Raw genomic sequence first — 17493 nt, 5'->3', positions numbered from 1 at the left:
CATTCTCAATGATTACTTAACCTTCTCTAGGTTATTCTCCACATTCTTTTTAAACTAATTGGCCCTGACTTTATTTTTTTATTTGCTCAGATAATTATAAATAGGTTTTGCAACCATTTGGGATTGTCTGCAACCTTTAAAAATAATTTAAGTAAAGCTTGCACAATAAAAACATCTCTCTGGATTGAGCTGCTTTACAAACAATGCAGACATCATGCCTCTAGCTCTTTAATTGACTAGAGTCATAGAGATGTACAGCACGGAAACAGACCCTTCGTTCCAACTTGTCCACGCCGACCAGATATTCTAACTCAATCTAGTCCCACCTGCAAGCACTTGGCCCGTATCCCTCCAAATCCTTCCTATTCATATACCCATCCAGATACCCTTTAAATGTTGCAATTATACCAGCCTCCACCACTTCCTCTGGCAGCTCATTCCATACATGCACCACCCTCAGTGTGGAAAAATTGCCCCTTGGGTCTCTTTTATATTTTTCCCCTCTCACCCTAAACCTATGCCCTCTAGCTCTGGACTCCCCACCTCAGGGAAAAGACTTCGCCTATTTATCCTATCCATGCCCCTCATGATTTTGTCAACTTCTATTAGGTCACCCCTCAGCCTCCGACGCTCCTGGGAAAACAGCCCCAGCCGATTCAACCTCACCCTATAGCTCAAATCCTCTAACCCTGGCAACATCTTGTAAATCTTTTTTGAACCCTTTCAAGTTTCACAACATCTTTCACATAGGAAGGAGACCAGAATTGCACGCAATATTCCAACAGTGGCCTAACCAATATCCTGTACTCAATACTCTGACCGATAAAGGAAAGCATACCAAACACCTTCTTCACTAGCCTATCTGTCTGTGACTCCACTTTCAAGGAGCTATGAACCTGCACTCCAAGGTCTTTGTTCAGCAACGGTCCCTCTGACCTTACCATTAAGTGTACAAGTGCTGCTAAGATTTGCTTTCATAAAATGGAGCACCTCCCATTTTATCTAAATTGAACTCCATCTGCCACTTAGCCCATTGGCTCATTACTGATAAAGGACTTCTGCCCGAAAAATTGATTTTCCGGCTCCTCGGATGCTGCCTGACCTGCTGAGCTTTTCCAGCACCGCTCTAATCTTGACTCTCCATCTGATCAAGATCCTGTTGTAATCTGAGGTAACCCTCTTCGCTGTCCACTACACCTCCAATTTTGGTATCGTCTGTAAACTTACTACTATACCTCTTTTATGCTCACATCCAAATCATTTATATAAATGATGAAAAGTAGCGGGCCCAGCCCCTATCCTTGTGGCATTCCACTGGTCACAGGCCTCCAGTTTTAAAAACAACCCTCCACTACCACCCTCTGTTTTCTACCTTTAAGCCAATTCTGTATGCAAATTGATGGTTCTCCCTGTATTCCATGAGATCTAACCTTGCTAATCAGTCTCCCATGGGGAACCTTGTCGAATGCCTTGTCTGAAGTCCATATAGATCGCATCTACCACCTTGCCCTCATCAATCCTCTTTGTTACTTCTTCAAAAAACTCAATCAAGCTTGTGAGACATGATTTCCCACGCACAAAGCCATGTTGGCTATCCCTAATCAGTCCTTGCCTTTCCAAATACATGTACATCCTGTACATCCTGTTCCTCAGGATTCCCTCCAATAACTGCCACTGCTGCCTCACAGCGCCAGAGACCCGGGTTCAATTCCGACCTCAGGCGACTGACTGTGTGGAAGTTTGCCATTCTCCCCATGTCTGCGTGGGTTTCCTCCGGGTGCTCCGGTTTCCTCCCACAGTCCAAAAGATGTGCAGGTTAGGTGAATTGGCCATGCTAAATTGCCTGTAGTGTTAGGTAAGGGGTAAATGTAGGGGTATGGGTAGGTTGCGCTTCAGCGGGTCGGTGTGGACTTGTTGGGCCGAAGGGCCTGTTTCCACACTGTAAAGTAATCTAATCTAATCTAATCTTAAAAACTTCCCACCAACAACGTCAGACTCGCTGGTCTATAGTTCCCTGGCTTGTCCTTATTATCCTTCTTAAACAATGGCACCATATTAGCCAACCTCCAGTCTTCTAGCACCACACCTGTGACTATTGATGATACAAATGTCTCAGCAAGAGGCAGTCACTTCTCTCTAGCTTCCCACAGAATTCTCGGGTACACCTGATCAGGTCCTGGGAATTTATCCATTTTTATGCATTTTGAAACATCCAGCACTTCCTCCTCTGTAATATGGACATTTTTCAAGATGTCGTCATCTATGTCCTTTTCCACAATAAGCACTGATGCAAAATACTCATGTAGTATCTTTCACATTTCCTGCAGCTCCACACATAGGCTGTTTTGCTGATCTTTGAGGGGCCCTATTCGCTCCCTAGTTACCCTTGTCCTTAATGTATTTGTAAAAACCCTTTGGATTCTCCTTCACCCTATTTGCCAAAGCTATCTCATGCCCCCTTTTTGCCCTCCTGATTTCTCTTAGATATACTACCTTTATACTCTAAGGATTCACTCGATCTATCCTGTCTATACCTGACATTTGCTTCCTTCTTGTTCCTTACCAAAACCTCTATTTCTTTAGTCATCCAGCATTCCCTATACCTACCCACCTTTCCTTTCACCCTAACAGGAATATACTTTCTTTGGACACTCATTATCTCATTTTTGAAGGTTTCCCATTTTCCAGCCGTCCTTTTACCTGCGAACATCTGCCCCCAATCAGCTTTTGAAAGTTCTTGACTAATACCGTCAAAATTGGCCTTTCTCCAATTTAGAACGTCAACTTTTAGATCTGGTCTATCCTTTTCCATCACTATTTTAAAACTAATAGAATTATGGTTGCTGGCCCCAAAGTGCTCCCCATCTAACACCTCAGTTACTTGCCCTGCCTTATTTCTCAAGAGTTGGTCAGGTTTTGCACCTTCTCTAATAGGTACATCCACATACTGGATCAGAAAGTTTTCTTGTACACACTTAACAACAAACTTCCTGTTTTGCAGCTTTTCTTTTACCCTAAATGTTTTAACCTTCAAACCTAAAATTTATCTTGCTCGAATCAAAGTTATATTCTAAAACACATGAAGCATGAACTAAATGTTCACAACAATAGTTTAAGAATGGCAAAGTCTGTCTTGGCAGTCAGATGTAATGTTTTGTGAAGCTATGTGAGAAACCAAAGTAGATCTTATATGATGCAAGGTTAGAAAGAGTGGAACATGAGCCACGATGAATTGAGATCTAAGAATTATTTGGTTCTCAAGTTTTAAAACTAGATGATAATAGAAAGAAAGAGTGAGAGATGTGAAGGACCTGGGAAAGAATGAGTTGAAGTACAGAGCTGTGATATGTATTTGGATTCAAAACAGTGCAGACAGTAGGGAGTTGCAAAAGTGTATTGTACAATGCCTTTGCAGTTTGTAAGGAGAAAGAAAGGTTGAAAAGTTTGTTAAATATGAGATTAGTGTATTGTTGGAGATAGAGCAAGTAGGGAATTTGTTACTTCAAATTTTACTACCTGACGAAGGAGCTGCAATCTGAAAACTTGTGATTTCAAATAAACCTTTTGGAGTATAATCTAGTGTCGTGTGACTTCTGACCTTGTCCACCTCAGTCCAACACCAGCACCTCCACATCAGATTATGAGAAGAGTGAGGGACAATGGATTGAACACTGATTTCTTATCATTGTGATCTTAAAAGAATGCCTATTACTATATGGATCCTAACTGGGATATAGCTCTAATTGGGAAAAGGATGTCTAGCTTATTGTTTATTTTTCATCACACCGCCACCTATCACCTTTAGATTCTGAGGATAGTTCCGGCATCCCCTTTTGTTGCCCTCATCGAAATGAATCAGCTGTGTGTGCAAAAGGGAATTGAAGGTGGAATCATGGGCCAGATTTCCGATGAGTCAAGTTGACTTTGAATCCCTTTAAAAATGGAACCTGAGACTCTGTTCTGGAATTCTCGACCCCATTCCCAGACTCCAGATTTCACTTGAGTCTGTTAAGGTTGCAGGCTTTTGGATTGTGAGCTTGCGTGTCTCAGCCTGGCCAGCTGCTTTGCAGAGATAGACCTGGCATACTCCTTTACAGTTCTCGTGGAGTTGGACTAGGTTTTTAAAGGATCGTTATTCACGGCACATCAGGAGCACATATTCCAGCACGAGGGATTGTTTCAAAGTGTAAGCATGAAAGGTCACTTTCTCGCTCTTGATGCCAACGTGCTTTCAAGCAACTCTGTCTCCATGTCTCCTCATGACCCAATGCCAAATGAATGGAAAATTCTTCAGTGATTTTTAGCATCATGAAAAATTATGAAATGAATCCTATATTTAAAAGCTGCTTTTACATGTTCAACTGGTGCTATGGGGTTCATTGCTTTTATACTGTGTATGGTGATTGGCTAGACAGTGAAGTACCACACCTTGGCATGGAGATGTGAAAGGCCGAGGGGGATGTTTGAGAGGCATGAGGTGCCATGAATGGGTCATGGAAAATATGTGGGGGTTGAGGAGGTATGAGGGGTGAGGACTGCAGAATCTTTCTGTCAAGACTTTGTACGGCTCAGGCAAAGTCCCACAGCGTTAAACTTGCCTTTCAAACATCGTCCAAAACAAAAACAGAAGTTGCTGAAAAAGCTCAACAAATCTGGCAGCATCTGTGCAGAGAAATCAGAGTTAACATTATGGGTCCAGTGACCCTTCCTTCAGAACTGACGGTAGCTAGGTAAATGTCGGTTCAAATGAGAAGATAGTCTGCTTCAAACAGCCTGCCTTCCTGCTCTGTGAAATCGCCCCATTGTAGTTGGTACCTATCCCCTGGAAATGAAGGTTATAACTTTTGGAGGCAAGATTTCCAAATTGGGAATTTTTCCAAGTCCCTCTAGCTGCCTTGAGGATGCAAATATGGCCATTTTACTCTTAGTGATTTTGTATAAAAGAGATGCTTGCTGCACTTGCCATGATGCTGTTTGATATGTTTGTTCCAACAGTTGTGGTTTATAGGCCTGCTGAGGTTTTTCTGTGCTTGACCACCACATCCACACTCCTGAAGTTTGTATCCTCAAATGATCCTTATGAATTGTTTATTGGATGTCAATTGGACATTGAAATACTCCATTCCATTCCTATTATGAAGAGAGTCACTGGACCCAAAACATTAACTCTCTTTCCAGAGATGCTGTCAGGTCTGAGATTTTTGCCAGCAATTTCTGTTTGTCTTTTTGATTTTCAGCCTATGCAGTTGGTGTTATTTTGTTTAGTATTTAAGTTATGGCCACATCTCTTCCAGGTATGCCCACCTCGAAGAAGTCCTGTTCCTCTCTCCAACAGAATTTCCATTCTCTCTTTTTCTGTTCGCCATCACTACTTGTGTTGTTGCTTCTGATATTTGATAAGATATTTGACAAAATTAATTTATGCAACTCATTCTGAAGAAGGGTCGCTGGACCCAAAACATTAACTTTGCTTTCTCTCTACAGATCCTGCAAGATCTTCTGAGTTTTTACAGCAATTTCTGTTTTTCGTTTTAGTTTCCCAGCATCCACTGTTCTTTATTCTTTTGTTTGAAAATATTTGGCTGTACACTTTGTTAGCTATCATTTTGCTCTGGAATTGTCGAGGGAATTATTTATGGTTATTGTTTACAGCTTGCTGGTAATATTCATGCAGGGAGAAATTTCAGGCGAAGAATTCAAAACATTACACAGACATGCCAGCCATCAATTTAAGATTGGCTTTAAGTGTGACTTACTCATTGCTTTCTGTAAGGATTCACTAGTAGTGCTCTGCACATCGATTGCATACAGTAGATCTATTCTCAAAGGAATTTAGAGTCAGAAAAGCCCATTTCAGTGCATCTGTCTGGCCTAGAGTTTATTACACTATATAACTATATTTGGCATTGACTTTCTTTTATTGACTGCAGTCAGATAAAATTGTATTATCAAAGGATTCTATAAAATTAACGTACTCGGAGGTCATAGATTGAAAAAGTGTCATGAGTTGGATTTGATTATAGATTGCTGGTGCATTATTTGTTCAAGTAATCTTGGTCATTTATAACCTCTTGACATATCACCAGAAACAAATGTTGCTCCCCTGATGACTTGGTTAATAAACACAACCCCAGTGAGATATTGAGTCATATAAACTTTGACAGAGCTGGTTTGCTTGTTAGTTTATACTGGAACAAATCTGTTTCCACCTGAGCATAACCGCAACACCATTCCAATGAAAGGACCTGCCATTCCATACTTAATTTGTATAATAGTTATTTGAGGAAGGCTCTGAAAAGATAAGAAGAAACTGGACAGAGAATGAAGAAAATAGATATCCCAGATGTCATTACATGACATTTCATTGTAGAATAATGACTTGTCAAATAGGTATATATGCTTCATAATTGCACCCAACCCTTATCATGGTTACTGAATGTGAGATAAAATGATAAGATCTCAGAAAAGGTTTGTGATATTCATTTCTATTCAAGAGAATGTGTGATGGATAGAACTTTGAGGAAAGGGCTCAGTTTGTCTATTCCCTTTGTCTAAAAGAATTCAGGCTGTCTACACGAAATACTTCCTGTAGAGTGTGTAGTAATATTTGTGACTTTGGGTTGTGCTGCCTGGAACAGATCCAATCTCTTCCCAATATTTTGACCAATTCCATGAGGATGTAAGTAATTTGAATCTCTTGGTTACATCCACTTTAGCATACCATTAGGGGCAGGAAGAATAATTTGTATGAGGGAGGATAGAGAGAATTTTATTTAGTGTAAAACTGAACATGAGCCTGTTTATGTTTTGCGTATTCATATGATAATACAGATTTATTTTCCCCATTTAAATGGTGTGAGCTGGATTACAAAGCACAAGTGCCTGAAATGTTTTTCTTTTGTGCCCTATATTTTCTTGAATAAATGCCCCCACGAAAAGTCTCTGATATGCATACTGAGCCCCAATAGTGTGAAAGTTGGATTTGATTTATTACTGTCATATGTACAACGCTACAGTGAAAAATGTTGTCTTACATGCATTACAAGCTGGTCATACTATACAAATGCATCAGGCTAACAGAATATAGTGCAAGATGCAATGTTTTGCTGATGCAAAGGTACAGAGTACAACATTAATATTCAAGAGATTCATTCAAAAGTCTGACAGCAGAGAAGAAACTGTTCTTGAATCTGTTTGTACGTGTAGAAACTTTTGTATAATCTACCCAAAGAAAGAGAGTATAACCCAATACGAGGGGTCTATTAGATTAGATTAGATTAGATTCCCTACAGTATGGAAACAGGCCCTTCGGCCCAATAAATCCACACCGAGCCTCCAAAGAGTAGCTCACCCAGACCCATTCCCCATGTTCACCCCTGACTATGACCAATTCACCTAACCTGCACATCTTTGGATTGTGGGAGGAAACCGGAGCACCTGGATGAAACCCACGCAGACACTGAGAATGTGCAATGTTGGTTGTCTTCTGATGTAGTGGGCAGTACTGATGAAGTCAATGGATGGAAGGCTGGTTTGTGTGATGGATTCAGACTCTGGTGTGTTCACAACTCTGAGTAGATTAGATTCCCTGCAGTGTGGAAACAGGCCCTTCAGCCCAACCAGTCCACACCGACCCTCCGAAGAGTAACCGACCCTCCGAAGAGTAACCCACCCAGACCCATTTCCCTCTGACTAATGCACCTAACACTATGGACAATTTAACATGGCCAATTCACCTGACCTGCACATCTTTGGACTGTGGAAAGAAACCAGAGCACCCGGTGCAAACGCCACACGGACACTGGGAGGATGTGCAAACGCCACACGGACACTGGGAGGATGTGCAAACGCCACACGGACACTGGGAGGATGTGCAAACGCCACACAGACAGTCACCTGAGGCTGGAACCGAATCTGGGTCCCTGGTGCTGTGAGGCAGTCGTGCTAACCACTGAGCCACCGTGCCTTTCAGTCTTGGGAAGAGCAGTTGCCACACCATACTATGCTGTAACCAGATGGTATGCTTTATATGATGCATCAATTAAAAAAAATCGGAGGGGTCCTTTATGGGCGTGCTGAATTTCTTTAGCAAGCTGAACGAGTAGAGGCATTGCTGTGCTTTCTTGGCCATCGTGACCATGTGGGTGGTCCAAGACAGATTGTTGGTGATCATCATGCCTGAACTTGACGCTGTCCAACCATCTCCACCTCAGCACCATTGATGCAGACAGGGGAGTGCCTTCTACCCTGCTTCCTGAAGTCAGTGGTCAGCTCCTTCATTTTGCTGATGCTGATGGAGAGATTGTTGTGTTTACACCATACTCTTAAGCACTTTACCTCCTTCCTGTAAAAAGTAATAAATGCTTCTGAAATTATAGAAAAGTAATTTACCCTAATGATTGTCTTTCTACTACATGGGCTCCATTTGACCAACTGTTCTTTCAGTGGGACAATAATGTAAAAGCAGGCAGCCCGTCGATCTTAACCCTTTGGTTAGGAAAAATGAAATACAACAATCGTTCAACTGCAACTTTAGTCCCCTAATGCCTCTGATGCCATAATCTTTTATGGTTGACCATTTCAAATGTTTATCATTCTTTTAAAACAAGTGCTCTTCCCTGAAACCATTGTTGGAGTTGATGATGGGCATAGGGGTTGCAACGTTTGAGAGAGAAGGCTAGAGTATTTGCCCTCAGTGTTTCAATTTTATAGGTCACTGCTTCAGATATCAGTGTCTTAGATTCTTCGGCTGGAAAGCTCCTCTCCCTTGATGTGGAGAGAAGGCCAAATAATTGGGAGAGTTTGCCCTGGAGAGGAAATAATGCCCTGTTCTTGCCACCTGGGCAAATGCTGGGCAAAAAGTTCATTGAAGACTTGAGAGCCTTGCTTGCTGTGAAGGCCAGAAATTGAGTGGTCAATAAATGACCATTTAATGACCTCAACTCACCAACTCCCCACTCACCTGTTTTTTCTAACACAAGTCTGGTGACTAGTTTCCCAATGGCAGTGGGTTCCAACTGCTCACTGTGTGACACGATAGAAAGATTTATCTTCTCACCACTTGATTCCTTCCAGAGACAGCTTTTGGGACCTGGAAGAAACTGGATTCTGACTGACCAGAAACCTGGTCTGCCAGTATCAAGGCTTCTGATCGGCAATGTAGGAGAGTTTCTCACCCTGTCAGCTCTTAATGAGGCAAGTGCTATGTTGTTACCTTAGCAGTAGGTGTTGTGTGTGTATATTGTCACTCTTGCTCCCACTGTTAGACAAAACTTTGGAAAATCTTGACCTTAGAGTTTAATGTTAATTATTTAACACTGAAATAATTTAGAGGATTATGGTATGGCAGACTGACATCCTGTTGTTTGTGAAAACTTCCTGCATCATGGATACCCTGATGTATGAAGTGCTTGTAGAATGTTCAGAGGTTGTCAAAGTGCTTTTGGGAATCAGTGTTTACCCAAGTATGAATTCTGGAAGGAGCTGGAGGTGAGGCAGTTGGTGACCACCAGACAGCTAGGAGGAAGATACAGTGGATCAGAAATGCCTAAGTCAGTAACTTTATCTAACCAGTTTTCAGTGATGAATTATGGGAAAGTGATAATGACTCTGAGAAATGTTAACAGGACACGTGTTCCTGAATTGTATGTTACCTTCTTAGTACCAAACTAAAGGATGTTACTGGAGGAGTGCTGGATGTTCCTCAAGGGGATGGTAAAAGAACCAGAAGTTGTGATCCAATTTGCAGCTAATGACCATAGGCAGTACAACATTTGTCTGCATTTGGGTACTGAAACTGGTAAAAGGAGAGTAGGAAACCATGAAAAATCTGCAAGTGGGGAGAACCACATCAGAGAACATGCTCCAAAGTTCTTGGACTGTGATGGAAGTCTTAGTGGAAGACTAGCAAAGGAGGAGAGAGATCCTTTTACTTTATGGGGCTAGGAAACCCTCCAGGCCAATGCAAAGAAGTTAGCTGTTGGAATAATTGAGAACAGGACCTTGGAACTGCCCTGCCACAAGAAGCTTAATGACCTCCTGTGAATAGTAAAGGTCAGTGAATGTAAGATTGTTCGCTATATCCTGCCAACTGCAATATTGACCTCAAATACTGCTCCATGCACCTTCACTCAGCTACCAACAATATCTATCAAGACTCTCACCTCCTATTCATAGTCTTACCTCGACTTCACGTAGCACCGTTGTTGGACCCTCACTCATTTCGTAGTCCACTGTTTCCACTAGAGCAAGCACAGCAACCAAATACACAACACCATATAACTGACAATGTATCCCCTTCTTTCAGTGTCTGATGACTAATAGTAGGTCACCAGAGCAGCAGATTGGTGGTGGGAAAACTGGCACAGATTCATGTGTGCCATCCATGAAAGTGGCTACACTGCTCATCATTACAGTGACCATTACTGAGACAGTTGGAGAAAGTGAGAATGCAGATGCTGGAGATCAGAGCTGAAAATGTGTTGCTGGAAAAGCGCAGCAGGTCAGGCAGCATCCAAGGAGCAGGAGAATCGACATTTCGGGCATGAGCCTGAAGAAGGGCTCATGCCCAAAAAGTCGATTCTCCTGCTCCTTGGATGCTGCCTGATCTCCTGCGCTTTTCCAGCAACACATTTTCATCACTGAGACAGTGCCCAGCAGAAAGAAACTGTGAAGTATTACAGTCTATTCAGCATAATCTCCTCAAGATCCATCATATTCTCCTTGCAATTTATTATTCACAAACTGTAGCGACTGTAACCAAGCACTTGCTTTCGTCCTCTAACCTTTCCCTGACTCCAACCATGCCTTTTATGCTTTCAAATACCTAAGAACTGTAGCAGGCAGATGTTACATACCTTCTGCTTTTGCTTCACTAAGCTTGGGTCCCCAAGTGTTTTTGTGGAGTGGCTCCCATGTCCAAATGGGATTTCAAATTCTGTGCTAAATTGAAGCTAGTTCTCCATATTTCTTGCAAGTGAAAAGTTTTTGGTAAACCACCAATGCATCATGCATTTCTGTATACACGTCCAACAGCCTTTTTTTCCTACACATCATGGCATTAGATTATAGATTACATTACAGTGTGGAAATAGGCCCTTCAGCCCAACAAGTCCATACCGACCCGCCGAAGCGCAATCCACCCATACCCCTATATTTACCCCTTACCTAACACTACGGGCAATTTAGCATAGACAGTTCACCTGACCTGCACATCTTTGGACTGTGGGAGGAAACCGGAGCGCCCGGAGGAAACCCACGCAGACACGGGGAGAATGTGCAAACTTCATACAGTCAGTCGCCTGAGGCGGGAATTGAACCCAGGTCTCAGGCGCTGTGAGGCAGCAGTGCTAACCACTGTGCCACCGTGCCACTCAAATCAAAGCTCTCCCCTAAATCCTCCTTGAGCAAACCTTGTGAACCCCATTCTCTGGAGGCTGTCACCTGCTTAATCCCTGCCTCACCATCCCCCCCCTCCTTTCCTCCTTCATTCCCGCCCCCCCCACCTCCCCCTACCAAGTCTGGCATGATGCAGGAGGTTGCAAGGATTTAGAGGGTGACATTGACGTGCAGTCTGCATACAGTGAGCCACTGGTCATTAATGGGCTGCTAAGATGGTGCAGCCTTAAGCCAAGCCTTCTAAGAACAGAATTACATAAGGGCTTCCTGTAAGGACAGTTACCGTTTTCCCCCACAATGTCAGCACCCTTCCACCAGATAGACTGCTGCCACTGTTGGCAAAGGTAGAAGATAGTGATGTGATCGATTACCTCAAAAGCTGTGACCATGTTCAGAGCAATAGTTTACCCTTCAGTCATAGCACGTGTTATTGTGGGACATTAGTGTGATTGTAGGTTTTCAACCATGGCGTTCCTAGAAAGGTGGACGTGGGTTTAAGATACAACATGCTCAACGGCTTTGTAGAAGAAAGAAATGTTGGACGTGGAGCTGTAGTTTCAAGGACTGTGGGGCTAAGGGTAGACTGAAGATTGGCCATCCTTAATGTTCAGATCAATGCCAGATGAAAGCGGTTCTGCCAGCACCAGCCCCATAATGTCAAGATTTGTCTGTGGCAGCTCAGGAGTTGCAAGTGCCCTTCGTCCCATAAATTTCTGCTCTGTTGCCTTTTGTTGTATTCCCTGCAGGAGCACTCTGTCTCTGTCTCTGTCTCTGTCTCTGTCTCTGTCTCTGTCTCTGTCTCTGTCTCTGTCTCTGTCTGGCATTGTTTTCAAGTAAGGTTCCTGGCATAACTGAATAACTGGAGGTATGCGGATGCAGTGAGATGTGACTGCGAGATATGTCGTGTTGAGGTAGAGCATCTTAATTTTACATGCAAATCCTGACTGTCAGTGTGTTGCTGGGTGAGTGATGACGAGGAAATGGTGTATTACTAAACAGCATGAAACATTGCGGTGGGTAGGGCATGTATTATGCAGATGTCTTCACCAATTTTGATCACCCAAATGAAGCCATTATACTCCCTGTGATACCTTTTGCCAAGGTTCTCAGGAATACAGAAGTTAACCTTCCTGGCCCCACACTTCCACTCCTTGAAAGTATGGTAATTGAGAAACTCCTGGCTCCTTGCAAATGCATTCTTCCTCCTCTAGACATTTCCACCAGTAATGTCTTCTGCACTGAGCCTCACATCCATTAACCCTCATAATATCCTGGTTTTCCGTTCCACTTCATTTAAATGTCACTAATATAACTCAGGGTAGCTTTTGAGAGAGGCACTCCCTTTTTCAAAGACTATACAGGTACATCATGCAATTATTACAGAACTGTGCTGTTCCAAGCTTATTTCTCCATGGAGAGGATATCCAAATGAGAGAATTTCCAGGAGAGCATTATACTGTTTTTGTACAAATACGATGTGCTGAATGACCTCTGTCTGCACCATATCAATTCTATAATTCTGGAGTTGGTTGCAATCAGTCATGATGTGAGACTTTAAATTAGATTAGATTGCCTACAGTGTGGAAAACAGGCCCTTCGGCCCAACAAGCCAACAACGACCCTCTGGAAAGTAACCCACCCAGACCCATTTCCCTCTGACTAATGCACCTAACACAATGTGCAATTTAGCATGGCCAATTCACCTGACCTGCACATCTTTGGACTGTGGGAGGAAACCGGAGCACCCGGAGGAAATCCACGCAGACACTGGGAGAATGTGCAAACTCCACACAGTCACCTGAGGCTGGAATCTAACCTGGGACCCTGGGGAGGTAGCAGTGCTAACCACTGGGCCACCGTGATGTTTATTCAGTCTTCAAATTGAGCCAAACGTTTTCGAACATGTACCCTGAAACCACAAAAGAATCCCCATCTCATCTGACCTGGATGGGTCTTAGCATTCCTCTGGAATTTCAGAACCAGTTTGAGTAGAATTCAGGTTTCCATTTTTGTAATTGATAGGCAGTTTAAGTAAAAACCCAATATTTGCAGTGACATTTATGAAAAGCATGTAAATTTATCTCTGGGAGACAATGGCATGCTGGTATTATCGCTAAACAGAGACCCAGGTAGTGTCCTGGAGACCTGGGTTTGAACCCCACCCTGGCAAACGGTGGAATTTGAATTCAGTAAATATCTGGAATTAAGAATCTAATGATGACCATGAATCCATTGTTGGGAAAAGCCCATCTGGTTCAATAATGTCTTTTAGGGAAGGAAGCTGTCATCCTTACTTAGTCTGCCCTATATGTGACTACAGACCCACAGCAGTGTGGTTGACTCTTAAATGCCCTTAGAAATGGGCAATAAATGCTGGTCTAGCCAGTGATGACCTCATCCCAAGAATGAATGAATAAATTTATCTTTAAAGATGTTCAAAATTCTTGTGATCTGTAAGGAAAAGAAAATCAGAAAGTAAAACTGCAGTGGTAGTTGAGCCACTATCCAACCTGTGGGAATCTATTTCACTCTGCATCTCAGCACTCCACAGTGTGAATGTGAATATTAGTTCTAGCCGCGGGCATAGAATTGAATTGTGGGCAATATTTGAAAAGGAATTTTACTGTTCCCATGAGTGAGCTACATTTTTTTTCTTCAAATTGCATTTACTATCAATGACTCAGATTGTGCAAGATTAAAGGTCTGGAATTTTGGAGTCTGTCCAGAGGCAATATGAAACAAAGGTAGCTTTCAATAGTACAACTCAGACTTCTGATTATTGCTCTTTCCAATTTAAGGTGCTAGTTTATTTTGTGTAAAGATGGTAAATTATTTTTCTGTACACGTGTTTACACATTGGTCAATACATCCAGTGTTTTGTTTTTATTGGGAATGCTTGATGTTGCTGTTTCATTAATCCCATTTTTATTTTACAGAACTCATTCAAGTAAATTGGTTCCATTACATAGCCAAAATGTTAGTGTTTTGGAATCTGTACTCTTTTCTCGTTTATCATGTCTCTCTGTTTTTGCATCTTTTGGGACAAATTCTACATCCACAGTAGTACAAGAGATGTAATTGCCTATGCACGATCTCACATATCTTCCTTTGTCTGAAAGTTATAAATTGTTATTTCTAAGCAGCTTGGATCTATTTAAGAGACAGCTAAATGTTCAACTTAATACTATTTTCGGTAGAGATCATTTGTCTTTGGCGGTGACCATGTTTTAATGCATAGAGGTTATAAGCTGTGGAGAGAACAACAACCAGCTAAGTATCTGAAAATGGAAGGTTTTCATAATTCTATTGGTTTTGATGCTACTATTGTACTTCCAGGTTGGGAATTACAAGCGCTCGGTGAAGCGTATTGATGATGGACATAGGCTGTGCAATGATCTTATGAACTGTGTCAATGAACGAGCGAAGATTGAGAAATCGTACTCCCAGCAGCTGACTGACTGGTCTAAAAGATGGAAGCAGCTCATTGACAAAGGTATGTTGACCATTTGGTGTCTCAACTTGTTAAATTGACATCACTTTTTTTTAAAATAAGAAGAGTTATTTTCATTTGTAATACTAATTTTGGGGGAAAAAAAATATAGATCAGGGTTTTAAAGTAGATGAGTTGATTTTCTGCCACTATTTATGAATCATTGAAATTATTCTAATAATCTAAAACAATTTGAGAAATAAGGTAGATGAAATATGCTTCCTACAATTGTGGATCATAACCATCTACTTCAATGAGGGCGGCCTCACAGCACCAGGGTCCTAGGTTCGATTTCAGCCTCTGGTGAATGCCTGTGTGAAGTTTGCACATTTTCCTGTCTGTGTGGGTTTCCTCCCACAGTCCAAAGATGTGCAGGTCAGGTGAATTGGCCATGTTAAATTGCCCGTAGTGTTAGGTGCAGTAGTCAGAGGAAATGGGTCTGGGTGGGTTACTGTTTGGAGGGTCAGTGTGGACTTGTTGGGCCAAAGGGCCTGTTTCCACACTTTAGGGAATCTAATCTTGGTAAAAAAACTATGCTCCAATCTATAATCCTACCATGACTAAGCCAAATCAAATTAAAATTGGCATGAAGTGGAGGAAATCCAAAAAGGCTAGATCACTAATGGGAATATTTTGTGTATGCACACGCAGGGTGGTTCTTTGTACAAGTGTCATTTATTCTGGTTTGTTTTCTTTTATTGCTTGAAAGCTGAACTGTAATAAATAACTTAGCTGTAGATGGGGAAATTCTTTTTTAGCTACTTGCATGGCTAAGTAGTACTAGAATTCTTAAAAATATACAACTTCCTTCTCCAAAATAACTGCAGGTATTTATATAAGTTTTACGAGCACATGCTATTCACATTCTGCACTTGGTCCTTGACTGCCGTTGAACTTTGGAGTGTCTTAATCAATAACCAGGCTAGGCAAGTCTGCTGATCACAGCATAGCTCAAAGGCAGCTGTCTGTGGACCAACATTGGGCATGTCAGCCAAGTGAATCCTTTCCAGAGGATTTTCCTCAAGGTAAGAGGTGATCCTTTAAGATCGTACAAAGAACAATTTCCTCAAAAAGAGCATTGCAAATCATTCTGCCAGTAGAATTCTGCGGATGCTGAATTATTGAGTATATTCATGCCTGAGGTGATTCGAGATTAGTGGAACATGCAGGAATCATAGGGTATGAAGATCAGGCAGAAAAGGGGATTTGAAATCTGGAATCAACCATGATCCTGTTAAATGGCAAAACAGGGTTAAGGCTTCATGGCCTGCTCATGCTTTTATGGTCTGATGTATTTTCAACTTTGTAACAAAAGCATTACTGACACCATCTTCCTTGTGGCCATTTTGGCTTTGTTGCTGACATTCTTGTAACAGGCTATTTTCATCAACGTAGATCTGATTTGTCTATTCTATCTGCAACCTCTGACTGTGTGTTCTCCAACACTAAGTCCCCCTGCATGGGAATAGCATGTGCCAGATGTTTCAGTGGGGTTGGCCAAGGATGGGGATTTTGTTTGCTTATTTCAGTGCAGTTAACAAAGGAAGCTTGCCCATTCTGCAAATAATTTATTGTGTGTTCAAAGCAAAAATTCAATTACAATATTAAGAGATTAATCCACCGAGTAAAAGTTTTTTTTTGTTCAAAGCACCATGCAATGTCTTCAAAGCACCTGTAAGCTTAAATTGATGTACTCAAGTTTGTCGTTTAAGCAAAGATAGCTCCTTTCCCAACCATTTGTAATTAGCATAACTAATAAGCCTTTTTAAACTGGTGTCACTTTTTGTAATGCAAGAAATTTGGCAGCCAGTTTGCAGAGTAGAAGTCGCCACCAAATGGCAATGTAAGAATGGCTAGAAAATCTAATTCAGTGATTTTCAGAAATATCGGTCAAGGTTTAGATGGAGAACAATTTAAGTGTGTACAGGAAAATTTTCTGATCCAGTATGTGGATGTACCTACTAGAGAAGATGCAAAACTTGACCTCCTCTTGGGAAATAAGGCAGGGCAGGTGACTGAGGCGTTAGTGGGGGAGCACTTTGGGGCCAGCGACCATAATTCTATTAGTTTTAAAATAGTGATGGAAAAGGATAGACCAGATCTAAAAGTTGACGTTCTAAATTGGAGAAAGGCCAATTTTGACGGTATTAGGGAAGAACTTTCAAAAGCTGATTGGAGGCAGATGTTTGCAGGTAAAGGGACAGCTGGAAAATGGGAAGCTTTCAGAAATGAGATAATGAGAATCTAGAGAAAGTCTTTTCCTGTTAGGGTGAAATGAATGGCTGGTAGGTATAGGGAATGCTGGATGACTAAAGAAATTGAGGGTTTGGTTGAGAAAAAGAAGGAAGCATATGTCAGGTATAGACAGGATAGATGGAGTGAATCCTTAGAGTATAAAGGCAGTAGGAGTATACTTAGGAGGGAAATCAGGAGGGCAAAAAGGGGACATGAGATAGCTTTGGCAAATAGAGTTAAAGAGAATCCAAAGGGTTTTTACAAATACATTAAGGACAAAAGGGTAACTAGGGAGAAAATAGGACCCCTCAAAGATCAGCAAGGTGGCCTTTGTGTGGAGCTGCAGAAAATGGGGGAGATACTAAATGAAT

General features: G+C 41.8%; 1 protein-coding gene across 6 annotated transcripts in view; it reads left to right on the top strand.

The window, feature by feature from the left end:
• The window catches only part of pacsin1b (protein kinase C and casein kinase substrate in neurons 1b), a 396461-nt gene that overhangs the window by 312539 nt on the left and 66429 nt on the right, over nucleotides 1–17493 (top strand). For all 6 annotated transcript variants that reach the window (XM_043716949.1, XM_043716951.1, XM_043716952.1 and 3 more), the window contains one exon: nucleotides 14734–14890. In XM_043716949.1, the coding sequence (XP_043572884.1) occupies nucleotides 14734–14890 (157 nt within the window). The remainder of the gene's footprint in view (nucleotides 1–14733; nucleotides 14891–17493) is intronic.

Source organism: Chiloscyllium plagiosum, chromosome 26, assembly GCF_004010195.1.
Source record: "Chiloscyllium plagiosum isolate BGI_BamShark_2017 chromosome 26, ASM401019v2, whole genome shotgun sequence".
NCBI classification, from domain to species: domain Eukaryota; kingdom Metazoa; phylum Chordata; class Chondrichthyes; order Orectolobiformes; family Hemiscylliidae; genus Chiloscyllium; species Chiloscyllium plagiosum.
This window is presented reverse-complemented; position numbering and strand designations above follow the sequence as displayed.